The 27,621-nt window shown below is 48.3% G+C and overlaps 1 protein-coding gene across 2 annotated transcripts in view; it reads right to left on the bottom strand.

Moving 5' to 3' along the window:
* The window catches only part of SEPTIN11 (septin 11), a 57,134-nt gene that overhangs the window by 22,644 nt on the left and 6,869 nt on the right, over positions 1 to 27,621 (bottom strand). For both annotated transcript variants that reach the window (XM_059826943.1, XM_059826942.1), the window contains exons 2-3: positions 4,578 to 4,692; positions 666 to 861 (exon numbers count right to left, since the gene is read on the bottom strand). In XM_059826943.1, coding sequence (XP_059682926.1) covers positions 666 to 861; positions 4,578 to 4,692 — 311 coding nt within the window. The remainder of the gene's footprint in view (positions 1 to 665; positions 862 to 4,577; positions 4,693 to 27,621) is intronic.

Here is a 27,621-nt window from a genome sequence, read left to right as displayed (position 1 = left end):
CCCTCCAGAGGGAGCTGGGATTACTGTAACGAGGGAACGTATGGCTCTAAGATAGAGAAAATGCATTAATTGGCATATTAGCCATGATCGCAGAACGACTAGTTTTAACACTACAGCAGAAGTCCACATGGATGGACACAAAGGATTGCATAAGCTGCCCAGAACACTTAGTTCACGCACACAACATGAAAATCAGCACCTAGGTACAACATTAAAGCAAAACCCACTTCGACTTGAACATGGTTGGACCTGATGATCTTACAGGTCTTTTCCCACCTTAGTGATTCTGTGATTGCAGGATGGTGTGAACAGGAACTATGATCCGAGTTCCAGCTCCCTAAAAGATGCCATGTAATTGCAATTTGAACTCATGCTTTCAAATATCTACATGTTTCAACTCAAGCAGAGACTTCAACTAAGGTGCACAGAGACAAGGAGGGCAGAAACACAGTCTCAGTTCTGTAGTCTGATCAATCTGTTTGTTCATCACTTCAGTTTCTCGTCACTTCTACCTGTCTCGTGGGGCAGTGATGCTAGCTGCCACGCCTGGATGAGAAAACACCCCCAGGAGCAGCGAGGGACCTACTCCCCACACAGGGTCAAGCCCTGCTGATCTCAAAGCACACCACCACAAGGATTCCTTCTCCTGAGAGAAATAAATTTACCTGTCGTCTTTGTTAATTTGATCGCCAAATCCAACCGTGTCAACAATAGTCAGCTTCAGACGGACATTACTCTCCTGGAGCTCATAACTCCTGGCTTTCAATCTCACGCCAGGCTCGTTGTGCGTCGCAGGTTCACTTTCAAACTTGGTATTGAACAGAGTGTCCATCAACGTTGACTTGCCGATGCCGGTTTCACCTGAGCAGACAAAGGCAACATTAGTATGGTCCAACTGCTTTTCCTCATCTCATTCTCAGGCACATTTGCCAGGCTAAGGAGTTATTCCACTTGGGTAGCAGTGGAATTAGGCTACGTGCACACAGCTAAGCAAAATAATCCCTGCAGGAACAGCTGTCTTTTGAGACAGTCCCCCTCTTTACCCATCCCCCAGCACTGAGCCCGGGACTTTGCAGACTTTGGGAGGCGACAGCAGCTCTGGCTTCTGCTGATGGGCTCCGACTAGTTTCCTCCGCAGGTCACACCGCCTGGGTCTCCGCAGCACACCTTGCAGACATACCCAATCAAAACACCACACGCTGGGGATGCAAATCTGAAATGAGCCCCTGCTACGCGAAAACTACTACCCTGACAGACATCAAGATAAACCAAACACCTTCAGAGCTAGAAGTCGTCACCCACAGGTGAAGAACGGGGCTGCTGTGCTGGGAACAGCAAGAGAAATTTGTGGGCTGGGTTTCCAAGGGAGGTGTGCCACAATCACAGGCAAGGAAACCCAAAGGGGCATCACCAGAGATACTAAGCACCACTGACCTCAGGGGTTTTTCATTATTTTGGGGAAGCAAAGGGGCTTATTTCACACACACAAGGTCTTTTCCAGTAATACTACTGTTCACGTTTCCTATGGGAAACGGAGGAATTGGAGAAGATGGGATGAGGCTTTTGAGACTCCCTCAAGAAAAGGTACTAAACTGGAAAGAAGGGGGGAAAAAAAATAAGAAAAAAAAATAACGCCATGCAGTTTTAAGAACTGTTACTTAGACATTTGCCAAGTGAGCCCCCCCTCTGGGAGAAAGGGAAGGACTCCTTCCATGATGAACCAGCAAATGCCTGCCGCTGCTAGAACCCTGTTACTGGACTTGCTACACTGGCAGCGCAAGAGAGACAAATAATCATTCCTTTCCCATAAAAGCATTTGCTTTCAGCAGCCTTCGGCTGTTGCCTATGGTTTTTACATTGGTATGACCTGACCGGTGATGCAGGCTCCCTCCTGCTTGATGGCATGAAAAGCCCCAACCTCCCCACCTTGCAGGCGACGTCTGTATTCAGGACAGCAAGAAGCTGTTCTTAATCGAGAAATACTTAATTCTCTTTTTAATAATGTAAGCTAAGTCCTGGTTCTGATATTACTTTCTTTACAGAAGCAAGTTGTAAATTCTCTCAACTCCGAATTTGGTTCCCAAGGATATATCTGATTCTCGACATGTTTTTGTGCTTTTTTTTTTTCCAGCTCAGTTTCCATTCCTTTTCCAAGAGAATCACAGAAGACCCATAGTGAAACTTAAACAATGAAAATTTGAGACAGGGAAATATATGAAAAAGTTTTTAAAAATCTAAAATAGCATACTGCTTAAATACCAATTTTAAAAACTGTTACAGGTTCACTAATCCCCGGTACAATTAGTAACATGGATGAAAGCATTAGCCTAAATCCCGTTTTTAAGTCACAAGTGTTTGCTTAGCAATTACACTCTCAAACTGCTGCTGCTACCAGTGCTGTGAGCAGGGTGTGGGCTGACGTAACATCCTGAAGTTGCTCCAACCAAGAGGTGCTGGGATTTGGGACAGACCTCTTGGTCTGCAGTGGGCAGGCTCTGGCTTTTGCGGGTCAGGCTTGTGAGGGGTCCTGTCCCAATCTCTTAAACCCCCCAAAATCTGAAATAGAAGTGAATAATAGAAAAGCATAGCAAAATATCAAGTGGGAGAGGGGAGCCTGCATCTGGGATTGCCCTCAAGCATCTCTCTAGGCTGTACGCAGCTCTCCTAGCATGAAAAAGCTCTCTCTCAAAACACACAAGACCCCTACTTCGAAGACCTCGGAAAACCCTTTAGTATTTGCGTCCACAGAAACAGATACCACTACTCTGCAACTACCTGTTGCTCCGTGATACTCAACAGTTCATTTTGCTGTCTCGGACTTCGACCATTTTCTGTGCTGGGCTCAGGAAGGCAAGCGCTTACTTACAGCCCAGTAAAATAATTGAGCAGAGGTATGGTTATCACAGCATTGCTACCCTGGGAAATTGCAGGACGTAAAGCAAGCTTTTGAAATAGAATGAACAAATGAAAGAGGGGGAAGACAGAAAGCATACATGATGCTATAGCTCAAAATCCAGGCCCACATAGAGTGCAACCCACATGAGAAGATCAGTCCTAACTGATGGCACAGGCTGTTAATCTCTGAAGCTACATATTTTAGTGGGCTCCTGATGGGAATGCAGGGCTGCTGCATGCTGTGCTAGATGGGCTTTGCCACATTTTATCCATGCAGACCACAATTAAAAGCCTCACATTACAATGCCAAAACTTAATTGTGTCCTTTCTCAAAACACAATTTCAAAAGGGTTTGGGTTTGTTTTTTTTAAGGGGGAGATTTCTATTCCTTGGACAACTGCAGCAATTGGTGTGAAATTTTAAATCAGGGCAAGAAATGGTTGATCAGCACATTTTACAAGAGAAGAGTTGGATCAAACTGCTGTGTTAATGGAGACATATCAAGTCATGCTAAGAGAGGAATATTTACTGCGAGAGAAAAACGCAATTAATTTATGCCATTTTGATCAAAGAGCTGCCTGCTAATCGGGATGTTCCCTGCTGAATTTTAAATGGCTTCACGCTGCTAGGAGAGTCACGTGAGGGCTGGTAGCTTGAGTGCGCAGAAGTACAACTATTCTCTTATCTTGTTCTTCGACACGCAAAGCTACAGAGACGAGTCTAGTTTGTTTGCCAGATTTCTTTTCAGATGGCTCACCCTGCACTGCAGACAGAAATTCTCAACTTGCTGTAGAAAAACCAGAGCCAGAGGGTTGTGGGGTTTTTCCAGCTAATTAATGTAACTAATTAGAAGGGACAAGATCCCCTTCTTACAGGCTTAAATGAACAACGAATGGAAGAGTGAACCCCACCATTTTTGGCAATTTATAGAGCCACATTCTGGGGGCATCTTGAAGAGTTGCACCAAGAGGTCAAAGCTGGTTTGGCACACAGCTCCTAGGGCTGAGCAATGGGTTTCCAACTGCACAGCATCCATAGAGTGCCAGGACAGCAGGTCTCTCTCTACAGGCAAGAGAAGAAGTTGTCACCCCATATGTCACCCTCTGAACAATTTGGGAAAAGTAACATGGTAACTCAGGCTATCAAACCAACTGGCAGCGCCCAGATTAAATACAGCAGAGAACAGGTGACAGGCTTTGTTCTCAAGTACATCATTTGGAGACTAAAAATGGCGTCGTTTCCAACTGGAGAAACTAAGAATATAACGAGACAGGCAGCCAAAGCCTGGAAGGGAAGGAATGCAATTTATTGAGGAACAGATTCCGCACCCAACCCAGAGAAAGGCACATTTAACTTAACATTCTTTTAAAAATACATTTAGTTCCCATGTTAGCTCAGTTTCCTTATGGGCGACCCTTGGGGAAAGCAAAACTGCAGGATGATCAAAAGGATAGATTTTAACACCTAGAAATTTCTATCTTTTGACTCAGGGGAGAGGGTAGAAAAAGGGGGATACTAGATTTCACCCTGGAGCAGCTCTGAGAAGGAACTGTCTCTTCCCTGCCACTATGGTACCCACTGGCTCAGATCTTACCCTTTGCAGGAGGGAGAAGGTGCTAATTTATGGGTATGCGTGCACCCCTTGGCGTGAGCTGACCGCCCAGTGGCACAGGTTGACTTACCCACGCAGAGGATGTTGAAGCAGAAGCCCTGCGATGTTGACTTGTTGACCAGCTGATCAGGGAGGCTGTCGAAGCCCACATGGCCAGAGAGGGACAGGTTCCTCAGGTCATCGCTCTGTAAGACCAAGAAGAAAGGCATTTAACAGGGTTGCAACACCCCTGTCAGGAAAGAAGGCTGTGCCTAGTCCTGTCAGAGCTGTATAACAACACAAGACTTCTCAGAACACAGGATCTTTCTGTCTTAGGTTTCCCTCCCGTATGTACTCTATTTTACTTCTATCCAGCTCTCTGCTGCGGGGCTCAGGAGCTAAAACGTCCCCAAGCCCAAGGCACGCAAACACCAGCAGACTGTTTCTTCACGCCTGCGACTAATAAACTACAATTCTATACCCATCTGCAACACCCAAACATTGTTTCCGAGGCCTCAGCATCACATGTCCCTAGGGTTACCTAAAGATTATTTAGGCAGACTCCTGGAAGAGAGACAGCGAAACACGGTCATAGCTGCAAGCAGACCAATTCCTGTTTAATTGGCGAAGCAGCTGAGTCCGCCTCCTCCGCGTCCACCATACAGCACCGTACGGCAGAAGCCAGCCAACCACCCCTTTCAAGACTCCCCCAGCAGCGTGGGAGCTTCCCCAAACCCCCCAGTGAGGCCAGCTTTCCCAAACGGCACATGGAAGAGTGACACAGGTTGTGACGTAGTCCTGGTTTCAACTCCAAAATCTATTCCTGATAGAAACCTGCGGAGGCAAGCGGAGAGCCAGGCTCGCGCTCTCCTTGGCTCAGTTTGCCAAAGGGAAGGAGCAGCTCTCTCAGACTTGCTCGATCCTCCCAGCAGTGCCATGGAAATGTGACAGTCTTGCGGTTTTGCTGCAACCCTTCAGCACGGCCACGGCAGGACATAGCTTAGATGGCGACACCGCCTCTAAAGCCAGCTAAATCCCTTTCCAGCTTTTACGGGCCTTGACCGGAAGGGAAAAAAGCATGCATGCTGCTCTGCGGATGCCTCGGTTTACAAATAACCTCATCCGACACGAGGTGAGAAAGTAGGGCACCGTTCCCGGCGTTTCCTGCGTGACCTACGAAACCCACCGTGCTGCCTCTCCGTGTCTTCAGCAGGAAGGCGGCCAGGCCAGGCACTCCAGAGGTGCAAGTCGCCCCTCACGACCCGCCCTCCTCCGCCGGGCTGCCCGGGGGGCCTGAGCTGATCACATCAAACACCCCAAAGCCGTTTCGTGGAGGGTAATGAGGCAGCACAGACCTCACAGAAGGGAGGTTTGACACAACTCCAAGATTATATTTAGGACTTTTCCACAACAGCTGTACAGTAATTCACAGAGAGGCTTCGAAAAAGAAGCCAGCCTGGTTACCTCTTCCCCGGCAAATAGCACTTATGCCAACATCCTGAGCACAGATAAAAAAAAAAAAAAAAGAAAAACCTCCTCAGAAGTCCTAGAGCAGCTCTGCTGTTATTTCACACAACGTTTTTCTACATAAGTTTGTTGTCCTTAACTTTAGATACTAACCTTTCTCCAAACCCAAACGTTTCCAGTAGAGTCACTCCACCTAGGCCATACTGCCGCACTAAATTACAGCCATGGGCAGCCTCAGCCTGGTTTAAAGATGCTGGAAGGACCAGCTTCTTTTCCACAAGATCAGCGGGCTTTGGACCAGACATGGAAAAAGACACTCTTGGGTTGTTAAAGGATCAAAAGCAGAGGAGGACTTGCTGCGCAACTGCTGAGTATCCCCACTTCCCTCCTCCAAACATACACACCAGCCACCAATAGCAGGAAGAACTAAGTTAAATCTGGGCCGAGTGTTGATGAAAATACCACTCAGACTTGGAAAATGTCTGGGTTTTGGTTTGTTTGTTTTTTTTCCTTTGAGAAAGACAACATCTCAAAGTAAAAACATCCAAGTCTGTTCCATCACCATATCCAAGAGGGATGAAGCAGGGGCAAAGGGCTTCTTTTTGCCATGCTGGCACACACAGCTTGACACCTGTACTAGATACCTGAGGCTTCTCTTAACATCTGAACCAGGCTTGTCTGAAGTCTTAATACCAACACAGCAGCCTGTTCACCTCCATCCCTGCATATACTGGACAGCTCTTCACCAGCATGGTACCACAGGAGCTTAAGGTGATGAAGAGATGCCACCTCCTTCACTCAGGCTGGGTGAAAAAAAACAACCTGAAAGAGACCGTCACCTCATTTACCCACAACCGTCATTGACCTGGAAAAGCCCCAGGCAACGGAAGGAGACCCTAGGATTTATGCCTGATGTGAATGGGTTAAATTAAATATTGTAACATTAGTATTTTTAAAACACCAGTGGGCTTGGGCTTATGATGAAGTGAAGGGAGCTTGGAGCAGATCCCAGCAAGCAATAGGTGCCCATGACTCACAGGCTTCACAGAAAGTGGTGGGTGTTGAGTATCTCTCAGCACAGCACCAATATCTCTTTCCCTGATATATTTTGGGAAAGCAAGTACTGCCTCATCATCAGTTACTCAGCAGGAACAGGAGTTAGACTCATCTCTTGCATCTGTGTCAGTTATTTTTTGCCACATACCTTCTTTGGTTTAGTTCCCTCCCCTTTCTTTTTTTTCCCCTGCAAGTGGCAAACATCAACATTGGAAAAAACAAAAACTATCTCTACACTTCTCAATGCCAAATATTTTTCACAAGCTGTGCTGCATAACAGGAGGCAAAAGTGGAGCCTGCTATCTGCCCGAAACACCAAAACACTCATGAAAAGCTCAGAGGCCCAAGGCATGGGCAGAGATGAAATGCACACCCAAGACTCCCCCTCCCTCAGTATTCCCCAGACTGCAGCACATCTCACTGAGAAGAGGGGATACAAAAATACATGCGTTTCTGCAGAAATATCACAGATACGCATTTTGGACAAGGCAGAAGAGCCAAAGGGACTAGAGTTTCTAAGTATCTCCCTCCACACACAAATGAAAGTATCGTGCAACATAACAGCCAGCTGCAGTGCATGCAGATGACTCAGAGAGCCGGCACTTTCTGGGGGGAGAAGCAGGCTGCTCCTCTCCGAGAAGGAAGAGAGGCGCGCCACTGCATAACCTCTTACCGCTGCAGCCAGGCCCCTGCTCTTGCTTTCACCCTCTTCAAGGGGATAGCTTACTCCCGCTTGGTAACTGCAGGGACGCTGACGCAGGAGAAAAACCCAGCCCCTTTCCCTGCGCTCCCCCCAGCAGAGGTCTGACAGCAGGCTAGAAGCTGCAGGACACCCCCCCCAAGGCTCTGCGGCCCCTTTAGCCAAGGCACAGGTCTGCCAAGGATGCCAATCAGCAAAACCACAACGGGCATTTCACCAATGAGCCCGATTGCATTAGACTGGGCAGTTCTGGCTTTATTAGCCCAACAGTGCTACAGTCTTCAGTCCTCGGGCTACCTGGGGAGGGGACAAGGACTGAAACCGCTGCAACTCAAGCAAACTCAAGAGTAGCTCATGAGCTCAGGTTTTATCCACATGGAAAGGAAGCTTCTGCTGGAGAGCAACAAGCATGATGGTTCAGTGTATAATTAGCAGAACAGGCAAGTGATTCACACCTTCAGTCTGGCAAAACAGAAGTGTTTGAAAAACAACGGGACGCTAAGTCCGATGGCCACACTGCTCTGGCTGTGAGAAGCCAGAAGAGTCAGTGGGCTGGGTTTTGATCTCAACTGAGTCATCCCACTGTCAGTTGGGTGCCTCCAGCTGACGAGTGGTCAAAGGCCGGCATAGGCGAAGGCCCCTGCCCCACCGAGACAAGCCCAGAGCCCTCGTGTGCACCCAAGAAGCCGGGGGAGCAACGCTACAAGCATTGGTTTATGCCTCCTGCCACGGGGCTCTTCTTCCGGAAGAAAGCAGTGGTGCTCCCCAGGGACTTCATGCCAAGTGGAACGGCGTATCATCACCCTGCCTCGCTGACTTCTTGCCAAGGTATTCCTCATTTTCCCTCAGAATACGGACAGAGCTCAGCACACCTTTGAGTTCAGCGCAACTCCTCTCTTTCCCCAATACTGCACCCAAATACAGTCCTGGATTAAAACAACTCCTCAGCTGTCACTCATGGTAACACAGTCCCCAAGAGATGCCTTATTAACACACAGAAAAGTTGCTGAATCTGGAAACGCCAACCTCTTGCAAGCATGCTAAAAGAATAACTGTTGGCCAAGCATCTCTCCTTGCTTGCAGCTTCAGGAGCTATGGACAAGATCAGGATGGCTAAAACTGCAGCTCCACAGGCTTTTATAGAGATCAGCCAATTTGCACAATACACTGCTAGACTTGGCTGTCTAGATGTTCTCAGATGTCAGAGAGCTTAAGACATCCCAAGCGCAGCCTTTATTTTTAAACTCTTCCTTAAGACACAGTCATGCCTCCTTTCCTGAACCCTGCATTACAGGGCAAATCTTCCCCCCCTCTTCAGGTATCATCCGCATGAGCGGGAAGCGATTCCAACCTCCAGAGCTGTACGCCAACCCCTACAGAAACTACAGAGTAACATGAACTAACAAATGCTTGGGCTTTGGGAAAGATGCTCATATTACTTTCTTTGCAGAGCAACCTACAAGGCATCCCACAGTTGATACTTCTTGGGTCAACAACAACCTTTCACAAGCCATTATTGCACCTGCTGGTTTTAACTCTAGCAGGGTAAGAGAAGGGTTAAGTCAAGCAGAAACAGGCCTCCAGAGGCACAGCATCTACTACATAGCATCACTATAAAGAGATTAATTGCCAGGACCCCATGTTCTAGTGCTCTTAATTTTAAGGGGAAAAAACGCCTTACAAAAGACAAGAAAGGGTTTGCAATCTCAGAGCCTGTCAAGTCTACATCAGATCAGGTTTTCTTCATACATGGCTCCTGGTGGCAAAGGTTTTATAGGTCAAGCAACACTGCAAAAAATGCTCTGTGGCAAACAGTGGGTTTGCCTGGATGCAATTCAGTGAAGCTTTATAAAACAATTTGGCTGACGAGGCACGTGCAAGGAGAGAATCAGCTCATTCCTCCTAAGCCACGGTGGCTTGGCAGAGCTAGCAGGAATATGGGGAAACTTATCTTCCTCATTGGAGTCAGCAACAGTATGCCTGTGTGCGGATGGGGAGGTGGATATCAAGGTGGGTCCCATGATTAGAAATGCATCTTTTCTCCAGAAGCAGCACAAAGCAGAGTCACATCCTTACACTTCAGAAGGTGGCTGGGAGCTGATCTGAGATAAAGCAAAGTCGCTTTTCTCCTAGGTAGAAAAAACTAGTGTCACTCTCAAAAGGCTGAGGAGAGAGGGCCCACAAGGACACCTACATTTACTGCCCCGGTCTGCTCTCCTCGCTCAGGACTTGACCATGGTGATAACTGTTCCCTCAACCCAAGCAAGCTCCTCGCTGAGCCCCTACTGCTTTAAGGCTGCTGACAAAATACTGCCCTTCAGCCCCTCCTGGCCCACTGCTCCCGGCAGCTGGGGGTCAGCTTCACAAGGCCTCCAAAGAGTTAAAGAAAACAAAAACGAGCCTCAAATTCAAGAGGAGAAAAATGCTGGTATGCAAAACATTGAGCCCAACCACAAATATGAATCAAGTGTTTAGTTATTTGAGGCCACACAACTTAGGAGGCACCTTTAAGAAACTCTGAAGGCTCTTACTGTTGTCAGCAGCTCAGGCCAGCTACATTTTTGCCCCATTACTAGGCACACGTTCCTGCGTTTCTGAAGTCATCTTAGATGCTGCGTCCAAAGCCAGGGACCTCGGAGACACTTCAGTCTGCTCAAACAAAAAGGTGGCTCAGGAAAGAGCAGCAAGCACAGAAGCGAAGAGCAGTCAGCAAGAGACGGATCTATCGTACCCTCTCCCTGTGTTAAACCTGAGAGCCGGGGTCCCGGCCGGCAGGGCACGAACTAGTCCCAGCGCCTACGCCAGAGCCAAGCTCACTGTTCAAGTTCCCTGAAAGAGCACCCACAACCCCTATCCCTCTCCTCACACAGACTTAAGCGACACTTAAACCTTTAATTCTTGAACAAGGTAACTCAAGTACAATAGTATGAGGGAAACACGAAAAGAAACAACTATTCCTTTCCCCTCCTTGCCACAGCTAGTGCAGTCATGCTACAAGACAACAGCCCATAGCAGTCAAGCAGCCAGTCAAGAAAGGAAGGACTTCTTTGTTGTTGCTTTAAGCTAGGATAACCATCAGTGTCACCAGCAGAGGAGGGGGAGTTCCTGTCTCCCCGCTTCTGCTGCCGGCTCTCTGCAGACTCGGGCAGATGCCTCCGCAAGCTCTTGAAGTCTGGGAGGTCTTCTTTTCTTTTTTTTTCCTCCTTTCTTTCTTTACCTTCTCTCTCAACAGGGAGAGCAGACCCCTTTGGAAGACATATCCTCATTCTGTAGATTAATGTGTCAAGCAAGCCATGAAGATTCATCAGACAGCTAGGCAAGCTGGATGGCTAATGCCTCCTGCCCTGCCACCAACCCACCAAGTGACTCGCTGCTGCAGCTCTTGCCCCTAAGGGCTGGACCTCAGTGAACTATCTTGTTCTTTCTGGATAAAAGCTGGCACCAGCTGTGGCTGCTTAGGGGCACACAGCTTCTCAACAGTGTGCTTCACTCCCTAATCCCCTGCCCCAGCCCTGCATCCATGTCTAAAACAATAGCAAGGAGCCAGGTCTCCCTCCTCTCACTAACAAGAAATACCGTCAACAAAGCGTTATGCCACAGTTAGCTCCCTCGCTCAGTAACCACGCAGGTCACAGGGAACCCAAAAAGTCTCTCCTTGAATGTGCTAGCTTTTCCTTTTAATCCCGGAGAACCGGGATAGCAGAAAAGGTTACTTTGTGGGAGGAAGGCTGGAAGCAATTTGGTCAACAAAGCACCTGGCAGCAGCAGACAGGGAAGGGTAGGTGTAGGTCCCGTGCTGCCCCTTCCTTGCACAGACTATTGCTCTACAGATACATGGGATTTCGTTTGGGGAATCACCAGCCAAAGGAGGCTGCCAGCGAGACAAAGTGAGGGGTTCCCCTGAAGAGACACCCTCAGAGACTGGCTGATGCTGGACACGCGTTAGCACTAGCACTAACACGCAGAAGTGATGGGAAGACAAACATCGTCCCTCCAAGGCTGGCACCCTAAATGAATCGCAGGGTAACACCGGAGACAGCGAGCAGGCATCGCAAGCTGGCCCCAGCCCCGGTGCAGCCCACGCAGGCCATGCCTGCCAGCGGAAAATCCGCCTGAGCAAAACCCCTGCCCCAATCCCAGCTCCCCCAGCACGGATGCAGCGTAGGGTGGGAAGTGCGAGGCCCATCTCCCTGACATCTAGCACCAAATATCCTCGTTGCCAGAGGCTTGCAATCGCGAGCTGCGGCCCCTGCCACGCGGCAAGGAAACGCTCCCTGGAGCCGATAGAGCCGCCGCTGTTCCCGCGCCTCCAAGGCACGCCGGCGGGGAGGCAAGGGGAATTGCTTACATTGGCAAGCTACAGCAACTCAGCAGGAGGATGGAGTCAAAGGATACAGTCGCATTCTTCTGGGAAGAGGGAAGTCAGCAAAATCTGACAATTCTGAAGTGGCTGTAGAGAGTGGGAACGAACGTTTGTCTTCCAGGCAAAACGTTTGGCTAAAGGTCAGCACAAGCTCGGAGTACTAACAGTTCCATTTATGCCAAGAACTGACATAAAAGACATTTTCCTCCATAGGTTTCCAAAAACCACGGACCTTTCTATTTGGAGTACAAGTGACTAATGCCTCTAACAGCCCCTTATGTCACAAACTGCTAACCAGCAAAAAAAAAAAAGCTGGACTTTGGGGATGATAAGGACCATATGTGCATTCCAGCAAGGCTTGTAAACTCACTGAAGGGATAAAAAAAAGGAGAGAGGAAGGAGGAAGGGAGGGGGGGGGAAAGAGACATAATGTGACAAACAAGAATGAAGACCATCCAAAAGCAGAGCCCAATGAGAACCAGATGCTCTTAGCTTCTCTGGCCAATCTCTCTCCTGACAGGCGGACGATATGCAACTAACTGCCTCTTTGACCGCTTGTACGAGGTTGATGAAATAAAATGGGAGTAATTATTCAGCGCCAGGCTCCCCAGGTTGAAATGCTCCACTCCTCCTGTTTCAAAAAAGGGCATGGGATTTATCGCAATTTCCCTGCCTTTTGTCTTCTGAGGTGCCACATGCAGGGAAAGGCGAATATAAGCCTTTCAGCATCCCCAGCCATCCTCTCTCAGCCAGGCACAGCTGAGAAAGTTGGAGTATCCTTCACACCAGCCCTGAACAAAAGGTTGTCGGGGGGGGACCGGGGCACAGCAGACCACCAGCTGCTGCACAGCAATACGGCACACGAGTCGGTCTGTGACAGCGGGCCAGTTTACACCAGCAAGTATTGGAGAAGGTTGAGTTTTTGTTAGATTTGAACATGTAATCTTAAGAGTCAAAAACAACTCAAATCAGTAGGGCAGAAGCTAACTGGGAGACGGCAGGAAGGCATGTCGCTATACGGACATTAGGAACGCTTTTTTTCACACAGCCCCCCGGTTCTTTTGCCCTTTTCCAGCCCTTCTGGCTACACAGTCCACACCACCACAGGTACAGATACAGTCCAGCCAGACAGCAGAGAGGAAAAAACCAACAACAGCCATTTCCTTCTGTATTCCACTGTCATGCACTTAAAATAGCCCTGAAACAGCTGCATCACAGGCCATTAAATAAGCAGATTTCTACTTTGCTAAAAGCCTTTAGCTGGAGGCACAACGCAACATGGGACTCAACACAGAGGAAAGCGTGATAGATGAACTCGACGAGACTCTCGGTTACACTAGCACAGAGGCCTTTTGCAGGGAGCTCTCCAGGACACCAATCCCAGGCACAGGCAGGTAGAATTAACACAAACCCCAGAACAGAGCATCTGATCCCATTGCCAAGTTTTCCTCAAACCTTTCCCGGGCTTCCACCAACCCCAGTCCAGTTAGGGGTGTGAACACAACCAGAGCGAAATACAGAGATTTTTAGCAAGGACAGCAGCCCATAGGGCTTGCTCATAAACCTGTAACAAGGCAGCGCTGTTCCAATACCTTGGATCAAATTAAGGGCCACTCCAAACATAAAAAGCAGCAGCTTTCCTTGAGAGGTGGTGCAGGCACAGCCCAGCAGGCCTGGCTTGCAGTTCCTTAACCCTGTGTTTTCTTTCCTAAAAACCGTAGCCGCACATGGAAGGCACATTTTGTCAGCTCCTATTCAGCAAGCTCCAGGACCAAAAGGTGCCCCGTATCATGCTCTGGGTAATTAATTAGCCCCAGGACTTACTACCAGGATCTGCATTAATACTGTGCCCTGCTGGCTTGCTCATCATTCAGCTGTGTGATTTCACATGGTCAGCACACCGGCAACTTGTCTTAGGCTTGGAGTTACTGGAGAACCTAAATGAAGCAAGTAAATGTACTCCTTGAAAAATCCTTACCAGACTTTTAGGGTCCCAACAAGTGCTAGCTACAGGCTGGAATTCCTCAGGGAAACTTTACCAGTCCAGCACCACCAAGGAAGTGTCGATCCAGTACCAACTGGACTGAAACACCGGGCTCAGACCACCTCTTCTCAAATTCACACATGACATGCACATGCATATATGACACTAAGGGTATTAAATAAAAGACTACCGCAAACATTTCAGATGTGGACAAGTCCAGTGTTTTGACTCTCACTAGCAATGCATACACTCGAGCATACACACAAAGTAATGCAGACAACAACAACAAAGCAGGAAAACCAGATTTTAATGCGTTCACAGTACCGTCTAATTTTCTGAGCGTTAAGCCATAGCCCTTGCATCTGCTTCGAAAAGGGAACATGCATAGCCCCTTATGGTACGTGAAGCTCTTCTAGGGCGCCACAGAAGTCATTCATCGTTAGTAAGAAAAGGTCAGCAATCAAAAAATATAGAGGATTACAATTAATGTTGTTAGCCTTAGCATGCAGTTTTCAGTCTTCTGCAGGAGCGAAAGCGGAATTAAGTTGAACCAAATCGGCACACAGAGGAAAAGGTCAAGGTTTATTGAATTATTTAGCTGACAGTTTTGAAACATTAACCCATAGACTTCAAGCTCTCAACCGACTCAACAGCAACAACATTCCCCGCTTGCCTTCAGCAAGTCTTTGTTTTCCTGCCCTTAACAGGGAAAGCCTATACAAAAATTTTCATAAATAGGACATAGCTTCAAGGAGCAATTCCCCATTTTAGCTGAAGTACTTCCTTCCCTCCCCCTCATTAATTCCAAATTTTTGTGGTTGCCTTGAAAGACTGTGTTTGGTCTTTCCAAAAAATGTTAATTGGCCAGAGTTCTTCCAGAGGAAAGCACATCTGATCTAGGTCCACGGCACAGTCATAACACTGGTATCATTAGGAGGAGATGGGACTAGAAGGCCACTCTACACCAGGCTTTATACCCCCCTTGTGTTTTGCTGCATTGATAGACCGCTACAGAGACTTAACATTTCTGGACTCGATAGGCAGTGCAAGACAAAACATTTTTCTCACATGCAGCCCACAGACAGGAATGTTCCCACAGTCCTCTCCACATCCATCACTTGCAAAGGGGCAGGATCACAAAGGCATTTGATGACCACTACAATCCTGGTGATGCTCCAAGTCATAAAGAATCCCTGGACAGGACACCGGCAATTGCCCAACATACACTCCAAAATGCTTCAACTCCATAAACGCTTAAGAGAGACAGCTAAATAAACACTTACAGCACCAGAAGAAAAGATTAACTCCCCAGTCACAAGAAATCCAAGGATGAGCTTTACAGCTCCAGTTTTTGGGTTGTGGCAGAGATTAAGTCTTTTATTCCAGAGATCTAAACCAACTCCCATAAACTCCAGTACAGAAAATAGGTATGGGGCAGGGTGGGACTCCTCACTTCTATGTTGAGCTATTCCTCCATGCACACCAAAAAGGGAAAAGGCTTCCCTTGCACTCCAGCGGCTCGCAACTAACTACAAGTAACACAACGTGAAAGACGTTACCGAACTGCCAGTCCCCACCACAGCATAGGCCACCAAGGCCTCTTCACAGCACAGCCAAACTCCCTTTTGAAGCTGAACATTTCTGTCCTCTCCAAAACACGTCCTCAGCCTCCACTGCAAACAGACCAGCAAGAAAATCCAGCTCCTATGACTATTTTTTTTGCCTGGGCCAGAGGAGCTAGGTAGAAAGTCACGAAGATGTTCCATCATGCAGATGTCTCCAAAAGGCAAGCGAGAGACTTGAAATCACCTCTCCCACTGGAGTCAGCCTGGGCAGCCCCAGCTAGCACCAAAGTAGAGAAAACGTTCTCCCCGTCCCTCCCAACCCCCATACATCAGACCCTCCGTGACTGCAGACAGCAAAGCACGGGTACCATCAACTTCATCTGCTAAGTAACCCAGGAGGAGCCCGTGTCAGCAAGCAAGTGAAGGCAGTCCAAATTAAGCCAACTACCTACCATCTGGAACAAGTCAGCCAGAATGAGGCTTTGCAGACGCTGCAGCCAAGGCGGAGAAACCTCGTGCTGCCTCCCTACCCTGCGCTGTGCCACAGCCCAATAATTCAAGGGGATCCTGACGGTGTTGCCAACCAGCATCAGCAAAAGACTCCTGCAGCCCCGACTGTTCTCATGCTTTACCAGCTGCAGGTCACCCACAGACGGGGATAAAGAGGAGCAGGTTGCTAGCAAGGCTGAATCCCTCTGAAGGCACTAGAGAAGTGGAGGCTTTTTCATAGAAACATCTTTACACCATTCCCAAAGCAAACAGACAGCAATACTGTTCCCTCCCTCCTCCAGACCCTCCAAGTGCTCTCGCCTCCAACGGTGGCTCAGGCAGACACCATCACCCTAAAACAAGAGTGGGGTTTTCCCACAGGAGACAAGCCTGGGAACCTGGCACAGCAGCGAGGGATCTTTCCCCCAGTTACAGGCAATGACACCCAATGTTAGGCTCGTCCGACGAGTTTCTTTTGCAGGGACGTATTTTCTAAACACCTCTATTACTGAGGCAGGAATTCCTGGGGAATAAAATAAATAGTTTCTGCGGTGCAATTAGGAATACATTATAAAAGCAACGAGGCCACACCACAGCTTGTTGGATGCACCAGGATCCCAAGCGGTTTGAGCACACCTTCCACCCCGGGGCTAGATCCTGGCAAGAAGCAGTGGGTCTGTGCCAGCACGGAGGGCAGGGGCTCACGTGCAGCCCCCAGCTTGCTAAGACACACACCAGGAAGGCAGGGTCGGCACCAGATCCCCAATTCCTGCCGTGGGCCCAGCCCCGGCACGTGGCGTGTTCCTGGCAGAGCCTCTGAGCCCCCCCCACCCCAGCTGCCCCCTTCACAAGCACACGCAGCACTTGGGTGGGCTCCCAGCTGTATTTCAGCTTGCAGCTCAGCCGCTGAATGGCTGGGCAAGCTTTCCCACCAGACCAAGCTCGGATCACACCAGGAACTTCAATTCCTGTAGTCACCTCAGCATTCCTTACTCTTTTTAGACAAGTTGTGATGGTTTCCCTAATGCGGGTTACTTAGCAGCGAGGTGCTCCTTAGCAGGAAAAGACACGTTATAAGCCAGCCGCAGAACTTAGTCTCTGAAGGCTACGATTTTATCACTTTGAGTAAAAGCAGCAACTTTGTGAGAGGTGTCTAGAAGGGAAAAGCTGCAAAGGAGAAAGGACCTGGAAAAGCAGGTAACTCCATGGCATTTGGACTAACAAACAGCCACGCAATTTGTCTGTATTTTCTTGCGCCTTTACCTGTAGTCAGGCAGGAACAGCGACCGAGGCAACTGAAATAAAGCCTGCCTGAGCTGGGGGAATTCCAGGCCTTAACTTCTCAGCAAAACACACGAGCGCAGACAAACCTGTTATTTTAAGACTGCTGTGGCTACACACCCACCTGGCCTGAGTGCTATAGGCAGGCCTGGCAGTGAGTAAGAGGTTTGGTATCGTGAACTAATACTAGTTCTGGCCTCAACTAAAGCACAGAGATGACTTACACCCTTCTCCCTGCCTCTATCTCCTCTCCTCCTTTGCCAGGGCTCATACTTACTACCAGGCTTTCAACCAAGACGCTAACAATTTCTGAGCAGCCGGGCTCAGAACAGAGCCCATTGCATGTCCTCCGCTTCAGACACCAGCATATTTCTGTGGTCTCCAAGCAAACACATGCACAGTTTTGGACATCTAAAAACTGCCTGCCAGCTGCCACTTAATTTAAAAAAAAAGCCATGTAACAGCACATCTCTGGAAGATGGATGGCAAGTAGTGTTCTTCAGTGGTGGTGCTTAACTAGGACACCACTGCTCTCTTCTGCAACAGCACTCAGTCCCTTGCCCACTGACTGTGCAATATTTGGAGAGAAGACAATAAAGCACACTGCCTCTGTCTCTGTGGGGAAGACACAACTCAGAGTGCGTATGTGCGTGTTCACCCAGCCAGGCTCCCAAGCACTGGCAAGAGCCAAGCGATCACGTAGTCCTGCATAGTCCAAGGGCAGCTTCGAGACTAGCACTTCCCCAGCCCCCCTGGATACCCAGAGAACAAGACGCTGCCTTTGCTGTGAGGTTAAGCTCAACACTGTCAATCAAATTGTCCGTACACAAACGCAAGCCGACAGAACAACTTTTTACTGAAACCTATGCAAAGTCCCCAACAACTACCCATTTTACACCGGGCTCTGTACTACAGAAGTCTCTAAAGCCTGTAATAAAGGCAATGTTAGGCTTCATATAAAAAGCTAAGTCACAGGTGACAACCCACTAGGAAAAGAACGACAGAGCGTGAGTGTGTGGTACAAGCTTTATAACCTGTTGTGCAGACCAGACACCCAGCCTGGAGAAAGCCTTTCCTCCGCAACACAGTGCTGGCAAATGGCAATTTCCCATCATCAAGGATTTCAAGCAGATTTATTAGCTTAATCCTAATAATGCAAATAAAGCCAGATGCAGAACTGGCATCAGTCGCTACATGTGGAAAAACCTGCCAATGACGCCCCTTCACAAATCTCTCGTAATAAAGCACAAGCCTGTACAGTTACCCCTTTCCTCCTTTCCCATCCTCTGGAAAGCGAGTCAGCTCGGTGCTGCCAGGCTGGGTGTGCGAGGGGGATATAGCTGCTACAGGTGCCATTTCAGTAACCGATTTCTCTTCTGATAAAGGTACTTCAGCACTTGCATCCAGCTGGATGCCCTAGCACTTGGGACCAAACTCCAAGTTTGCATGCAGTGATACAGATTCAGGGGTTGCAGTTTCTTCTCTCTCAAAATTCAATCCCTAGCAGAGAGGCTGCAAATCCCCCTGTTAACAGCAAGGGCTTTGGAGACTCAAGTGATACCCCCAAGTCACACCCCTCTTTTCCTCATCCCACTCTCCGGGGTCAGACCACCACTGTCAAGGGTCCTGCAAACGCAAGGACACCAATTACTGCCAGCTAAAGGACGCTGGCATAAGCAAGGAGAGAGCAAAGCCACTCACGGCCCAAGCAGCTGCTCGCTCAAGGCCAAACGGAACTCCCTGCCACCGCAGAGCACCCAGGAGGTTCAGGTGGTGCTCTGGGTGTGAAGCGCAGCACCGTGGCGTTGCTACGCCAGACCCGATAGACACCGACAACCGATGGAGGCTGCGCTTGCTCCCGGCAGTTGCACATTTTACAGCCTGCAATCTGCCGGCACATATCTCAAGCTCAGCACTGTCAGTCAATACCCCCAGCAAGTTTCCAAGAAGCATATCTAGATTTCGGGGGAGGAAGCTCATTGTTTAAGAGATGAGGCTAATCCCACGTTCAGCTGCCCACAAACACCAGTCATGCAGCAGTCATGAAAAGACAAAGCGCCACATTAAACTCCTGGGGCTGGGAAGGGGGAAATCTCTTCAAGACTGTCCAACATGAAATGAAAAGTAAGTAAATAAAACACCAAGGTCCCACACTTCCCCTTCAGGCATATAGGTTCAGATGCTACCAGCCCCTGAACCTTCAGCCAACTGGTATGGTTTCATAAGCTTAGCTTTTCCTGGCCAACAATGTTAATTTTTGCTCTAGAAAAAGCGACACATACACTCCAAAACAAAAAAGCCCAATGGGAACAGTGTATAAATGCACACCATAAGGAAATAAGCGAGAGAAAAAATATTTTTCTTTTTACTGTTGCAAAGTTTTATTAACACTAAGTGTTACTTTGAATGACTACATGTCGAAAACGAAAACTCCTAAAAGAAACTACTAACAGTATTTCTATAAACAAACTCACACTGGTGGCTAAACTCCAGACACTAATTAAATGCATCCTGTAACCTTTTCGTATAAATAATTCTGAGACCTTGATCCAAAACTATCAAGTTTAGAGGGCCCAGTGCTCCAGCCATACAAAGTTTATTCCATCAGGAAAACAAAAAAACAGCAAACCAAAAAAAAGCAACAAATCCCCTATAACCTCAGCAAACATACTGCACACTAACCTGACAAAAACCACAAAGGTTTTCCAGTACTAACAGCCCCATGGTCAGCAAGTCTGTTCTCAGAAAACAGTCCCCGGGTACACCGTCAGGAAAGGAAACGGCTCTGTCTTCTGTGGGCTTGAATTTGCCCTCATGTCAGCAAGGTGGATCAGCCCATGCTGCGCACTCCAACAATACATCCAGCATCACCCATGCAGTAAGCTGATGAAAGAGGTTGCAGTCACATATTTAATGGCACAGAAGAGCAAACTGATTTATAAACTCAGGGGGGAAGCAGCCATGCATTACCACCACTATATACACTTAATCCAATTAATTCACTTAATGGTGAATAATTGTCTAACAGACACAACTATGCTCTGCATGGTTTCCCATGACTGTTCTAAGATCCCTCTGATAAAACAATGTGCGTCCGTAACTCGGCAGCAGGTTCATCATCAAGGCCTGTAATCCTATGGGCTGTATCAGTGATTTGCCATTTTCCAGGTCCTTAAGAGAAGCGGGGTCCGATGGCCTCTGGCCAGCACCCAGGAGCCACGTAAACTAGCAGGCACAGTTCTCATTTGGTAACTCTGAGCTCTGGACATCAGATAGAAGTCTCTTTAGAATCTGTTACAAAATATACAGCTTTATACCTTTTGACCTGATCAAAGTATGGAGACTTGCATCTCTAAAATGAAGGAAGCTTACTTTCTAGTCATGGGATTTTTTTCCCCACACCTATTACCATCAGTAAGGGAGTTTTGACTTGGGTGTCGTCCCATCCTCCCTCCCCTACACCCAGCAAGCAGTTCCAGAAACAGCCTTCCTATAGCTGTTTTCCCCAAAAGCTCTCTGTCCCAACACAGTCCCTGGCAGAGCTGCGTGTTCAGTGATCTCATGGTATGTATCGAAGCTCCAGAACATTGGAGGAGTACGTTGCATTTCAACCTGTCCACTAGAAAGACCGACATTTGTAACGAGAGGCGGTAAGCAGTCTTCCACACACATAGTAGGAGCAAAGCTGGGCCTGGAAATGAGAGGGGAGATGCTTTCATGGCAGGCAAAGGGATACGCTCCATGAGGCCAGCGAACAAGTTATCTGAGGCTTTTGAAAGCAGCAGCCGCCAGCGTAGCCAGGTCTGCGCAGCCTCCAGCTATCCCGCAGCTGGGAGAGGGGGTGCTCCTCCCTGAGCACACCAACTGTGGACCCAGCTTATTTTACCAAAACTATGGGGGCAGCTGCAAATGTAATTTTTCTTCCTATGAAACAGGATGTTTACTGGCAATAAACACTTCATCATGCTTCCCAGCACCATGGCTCTACCATCAAAAGGCCTGCAGTAAAAATGTGATCTGGTTATCAGTCTCTTTCAGAAAAAAAAAGACGACCCTGTACGTTAGATCCAACACTTATTTAAAAGATTACATGCTTTATGGGAACATGGGGTCTTTAACCAGAGAACAGTGAACTTGCATTTGAGCTGGTCACTGACCCCCCATACGGGCAATGCAGAGGTTCCCACCGCTTCAGCGGTGAGCTCGCACCGCCTCCGCAGAGCTCCAGCAGCCCCAGGGTGAGGTGGACAGCACACTGCGCTGGCTGTTTCCCTACAGGTGACAACTACAGGCCGAGCTACAAAATTGCTGAGCACCAATTGCCAAGGGAATAACACCCTGCCAGCCCTGGTGCGTCTTTGAGGAGTTTCTGCTTGGCAGGTTTCCATATCTGATGCAACAGCCCAACCTCCACAAACAAACCCCACACAGGACTTCCACCCTCCTGTCTGAAGGCCATGCCTCCTCCAGCCAGTAGCTCAGGCAACGAACCACAAAATGTTTCTGGGCTCTAACACCACCAAAATACCCCTGCAGAAGGCAACTGCTCCAGCTTCTCAGATGCAAGCACTGCTCTAACGTGTGACCGCATCTGGAGGCATTAAGGTACAAAGACACACCAGGTAACACAGATTAACTATGGCAAGTGTTCTTGTAGCCCTCTGTAACTATTCTCAAAGCAACAATTCTCACAGCTAAATGGTGCACATCAACTTTTGCAAAGCAAGAGGGCTTGCAAAGGGGCAGCTATCATCTAAGGTGCTCCTCAGGTGTGAGGATACACTTTGTTATTAAAACCAACATGGGGGGAAAAAGCCAGACCTCAATGGTGTTTTCAGCCCTGCCACAGAGTGGCTGGGTGAGCAGAGAGCAAACAAACCACAATTAGTGGGAGGCAGGCACTGACCCTGCCCTGCGCGCTGTCAAAGGCTTCCCATCTGCATACCAAGGCTCCCAAACGCCTTTGAGCTGGACCTTTGGCTTCTGGTATCTCAGTCCTGCTCCGCCTGCAGTGTCGCGACAGTTTAATTAAAAGCAGGAGGCCGAAAAGCTGGAAACAGGCAGGGGAGTGCTGCTGGGTTCACATCTGGCTCTCGAGTTTGGTGCTGAGGCAAAGCTTCCATTTCTTCAGCTGCAGAAAAGGCACCCAACACCAAGCTCCCGAGCCAGGTAACAGGTCTGTAATGGTACTGAGCTGCCTTGGAGCTGTGAGATCAAGCGACCCGGCATTTGCTCAGACAGTCCAAGTACTTGAAACAAGGGAATTGTCTTCCCAAATGACAGACATATTGCAAAGGCTGCAATACCGGGAAAAGCCGGTAGCTAAAAATGTCTCCTTGTGTTGCTTCCCACTCCTTGTTTGATGCATGAAGAATACTCATATTTAATATGTTTCTGCTTGCTTCAGAATATCATGCCTAGAGCCCAGTGCTGCTCTGCAGAAGGGCCGGTCCTTAGGAACTAAGTGTGACACCTCCAGACATCACCCTGAGCTAATCCAATGTTATTTTTCCTGCAGCAGGCCACTGCTCACAAGACCATTGGCAGAGATTTGTGAACCACTGGCGTTCACCCACGAGCTCGCTGGAATCGTTTTCTTCCAGATTCATAAATCATTCCGTACAGAGGCTGCTCAACATCCACCACTGTCGATAGAGCCCTGCTATGAGGTTAAACTGGAGCCAGTATCCACCCCCACAGATGAATTCATGTTGGCCACCACATTCTGCCTTGACTGTCCACCCCAGTCACGTTTGTGCTTTAAAGGAAAGCAAAAGCAGTCAGATCCAGACTTACTTTTCATTTCTGCCCTCCTGTCAAGACTTGTGCTGCAGCAATCCATGCCACTGCTTGTAACAGACTAGTGTTAAGTTAAACCCACACCTCCAATGTTATTCCTTGATACAGCCCAAAAGCGAACAGAACAAACTCTCTAGTGCACTACCCATCCGAACAGGCCAGCTGCTCAGACTTCTCCCAGACAATCAAGCTAAACACACACCCGGTAGAATTCAAAGTCTTGCAACCTTCTAAGTACAGACAATACACATTGCACTCCACCTGGTTGAAATACACAGCTCAAGGACAACTTTTGGAAAGGACGAATGGAACATTTTGCAAGGCTGTTTCTCCAAATAACAATAATAAGCAAGAGGATTTGCCATTACCTTGCATCTCCTGCGGTTACTTTATGCTGTAGCGTTCTATACTTGCATTACTCACATTTCTCATCCTCTTTTTCCCCTAAGAGATGTCACTCCAAAGAAGCATGATCTAGTGCCCAGGTGCACCAGCCACCTCTCATCCCACTGCCTTGGCAGGAGAGCGCAGAGGCAGCTCACGACAGGCTGCTCTCCTGCGGCGAGATTTGCAAAGGCAGACTGCCGAGTCAGCGCACAGCCCCATTAGGGTCCCACGCAGGTCACAGGCTGCCCGTGCTAGAGCTTTTTCTAAGCTCGATCTCAATTCCTTTTTTTTCCTGGAAGGACGAGGATAGGCAGCTGGGCACGTCAGGTATCTCTCTGTAAGCAAAGCGCCGAGCTGCTTAGCTTGGCCAACTAACCATGCCAGCGCATACCACGTAACAGCTAAGCACGGGTCGACAGCGGAGCAAGAACGACTGCGACAGATGAGCAGAGGTGCTGCCGAGTGAGCGGGCTCCACGGCACTGTGCTTCATCTCTCTGTAGCAGCAAGGCTTTAAGACCTGACAGAGCAGGTAAATCCTGTCACAACTTTATGGAGCCAAACCTAAGGATTCGGGAAGACAAACATACCTGAAGGCAAATTCAGCCTGCTCCAAGCAAGCGTTTCCTGCAGCGGACTAGGCAAGATGAGTTCACATGAAGGGACTCCCTGCTCTGACACGCTCTACAACTCTAAGCGCTGCAGACCTGCCTATCCCAAAACTGGGGCACAATTCCCATGCGCAGTGCATGTCTTAGCCCTTGGCTCGAGTTATTTAATGAGAGATACCAGAGCAAGTGATCTGCTGCTGCATAGTCCTTATTAACACCGCAAAGCCTGGAGGTGCAGCAGTCTCCACCTCCACATTGCTCAAAGCAGCAGGTGATGCATGAAGCCACAAGCAGCACCACATGGGTTGCTTATACCCCAGAGCTGCTGGGGTCTGACAGGTAAATAACTGCTCCGGGAACTTGGTAAGCCTTCAGAGGCAGCGGCTAATGCCCAGCTCTTTCTCCCTTCCTCTCACGACCGTCCAGGAGAAAGAGCTGGGTTTGTACATGGAGCGTTAAGGCTCCCACTCCGCACGCCATGGTACCAACACAACACAAGAGCCTGGTTCTGCAGCAGGCCAGCGCACGTTGACCCCGGGAGAGCCAGCGCAGGCAGGAGAGCAGCCCTTCCTCGGGTGCATGATGTTTTTACTTGCATCTCCTTGGGCCACTCAGTAGCCCCTAAGGGTGCAAACTGGAGAATAAACCTCAAGAACAGACTTGCAGTCTTCCTACTTGTATAGGAGTCAGGAGGACAGCACCCACCCAGCTATCTCCATCCTCCTTCCTACCATTCAGCACCACTGAACCCCAGACGCTGGGCCACGACCCTCCTCTGCAAAGCACCACGTCAAACCAGAAATACCAATTGCCAAAGTATTTCAGCACACACACAGAGTCCAGAAAAAGACCCATTTACCACAGTTAAGGTGGGTCAGGACAGCATGGGCACACCCTTCTCCTGGGACTCCTTACTGTCTATTTTACATAGGGACCAACCACCTATTTCATGCCAGAAACGTCAACAGTTTTTTAGCCTGCATGAACTTGATACTTCCCTTCGTTGCACGGAAGCCACATCACATCTAGTTTGCCTGGATTTATACTTGTAGCTTTCTGGCTCATCCCACTGGAAGAAATCATCAGGTTGCTTGGTTAGGCCATAAAAAAAATACTGCTTTCCTTGGGTTACATCAAACCCAAGTAATGCACATCCCATGGAAAAAAAGCTTTTCTGAGCTCCGTTCCTGGCGAGGCCAAACCCGGGGGAAACGTGGCTGTGTTCAGTAACAGGCAGCAGTCACACATCAGACTACAATTTCAAATAATGTTTTTGTTTAAACAACAAAACCAAAACACCTCTGGCTTTGATGTTTAAGTGGTTCTGGCCTACAACAGAGAAACTCACCATGTCTTAGGAATGCTCTATGTGAAAATTGCCCTCAATTGCATTTACGTAAACCCAGAGAAACACGGTCAGTGGAGTTATTCATGCTGCTCACTTTTAAACCCTTCTTCCTTATTGAAATTACTCGTTAAACCTCCTTGAACACATAACTTGCACATTACCCTATTTGAATAGTTATTTTCTTAAAAGCGTTTTCAATTAAAAGCATTAGTCTGGTAATGCTTCTGTGCCACAAGATCTCACTAGATTTGGTACCATAGGGCTCGGTTTGTAAAGGTGACTACGGCCATGCTATTAATTCATTGATCACAGCTTTGCGCCTTACAGAACGAGGAAAGGAATTACCATCTGCTTTACAAACAGAGAAAACAAAGGCATACTAAAATGAAGGTATTTGCCCAAGACCAGCCAGCAAATGAGGAGCTGGAACACTTGCAGCATGCCAACCACACAAGCCCTAATCCCACGTGGCTCTTGTAATTAATGATCTAATAATGAATAATTGCATAACTACAAAAGCTGAATAAAAGTGCTTTTCAGCAGGACGAATATTCAGCTACCTGGAAACACAAAACCCAAGGTTCCCTGACACAACTACTTTTGGGCAGTTATATATCAGAAACCAAACTAAATTGTCCAGTGACCATTAACTCCACATCCCAGAAGGTAAGGCACTTATTTGCCAAGTTCTTTAGTTTCAACTTTCAGCCCAGCTTCTTTGTAATTCAAGGCATCAGGAAGGGTTTACCTCTGCTCTGCTGAAGAGCTGGCCCAGGGCCAAAGCAGAGACTTTGCAGGCAAGTTTTCCCCAGCGTGAAGCAGCTCCCAGATCTGGTGCCACTTTCCACCTCCACTGGACACCAGGGACTTGTGCTGCCATCACCAAAACCTCCCACTGCCCCAAGACCTGAACATTTATTAGGCCTACAAGAAAGACAGGAGTGCTCTGCAAGAGCTCACTCAAAGCCAGGAAGGAGGGCTGCCTCCGGATTCTGGCCAGGGACTCATTTCATGACTTCCAAAATGGGTCTGGCACAGCCGAATAGCATCTTGCAGGGGCTGGTGCAGAGGCAGCACTCTCCGACCTTTCTCGTGCCCACTCCCCGCAGGAATCCCTCGCACATCAGCCTTGACACCGACCAGGGGAGCACCCTCAGCCCCCAACAGCCTACTCCCCACAGATGCTTAGCACCTCTCACCCCCACGGGTGCTCAGAGGACTGGCTGGCACCAAGCACCTTCTCAAAAGCAGGCTGGAGGCTCAGAAATCCTGGTGACTAACCAACCTCTGAAGACAGATTTGAGGGGGCAGGGGGAGAAAAACCCATAAATTAGGTCAAATGCTCCTGGAAAATGCCAATTACTTTATATATAGCAGATTGTGCTCAGACGTCATTTAATCTCAGCTTGCCATTGTCAGATATTAGCTGAAATTCCCTGCTTTGCTTTGGCTGCCATATTAAAGCGCCATGTATGCAATATTAATGAGACAGATGAAACGGAATGAGACTAGGTTGGCATTTTCTGTGATAAAAGATACTTTGTGCCAGAAAAGCGTTCATTTAAAAGCCTTAAGGATTTCTCTTGGCTTGGAAAATGATATACAATACAAAGGAACCAAACAAAACCATTTTCAAATGGAATTGAAAACCCTAATTTCTGATTCTATAAGCTAACAAAGGCGTAATCATTGATTCATTGTTTCTTCTGTTAAAAACAAGAGCAGCAGCAAGTTGAGTTACCTGTCCACAACTAGGGAAAGTTTTACAGATAAAATTGCTGAGATGATTTGAGGAATTACTTTTATTCCCCCCCCCCCGCCCCTCCCCAGTGTCTACACCCCTGTGCTTACACACAGGCAAAAAAAAAAACCCTCAGAGCACGGAACTCTGACTGACTGAGAAAGAAAAGGCACAGTGAGACCTGCCATAGCTCAACCTGGACAAGAAACAGATTGGGGGGAGGAAAAAGCAGCAGCCAACAGATGTGGTGGTGAAGTGGTGTGATTTACAAGTCACCAGACCATCTAGCAAAACCCCTGCTCCTCTTGGGGCCTTGACATGAAGATTTGAGGACTGTGCATATGT

The sequence above is a fragment of the Gavia stellata genome, chromosome 19 (assembly GCF_030936135.1).
Source record: "Gavia stellata isolate bGavSte3 chromosome 19, bGavSte3.hap2, whole genome shotgun sequence".
Classification (NCBI taxonomy): Eukaryota; Metazoa; Chordata; class Aves; order Gaviiformes; family Gaviidae; genus Gavia; species Gavia stellata.
The sequence above is the reverse complement of the archived record's forward strand: the minus strand, read 5'-3'. Positions and strand labels throughout refer to the sequence as shown.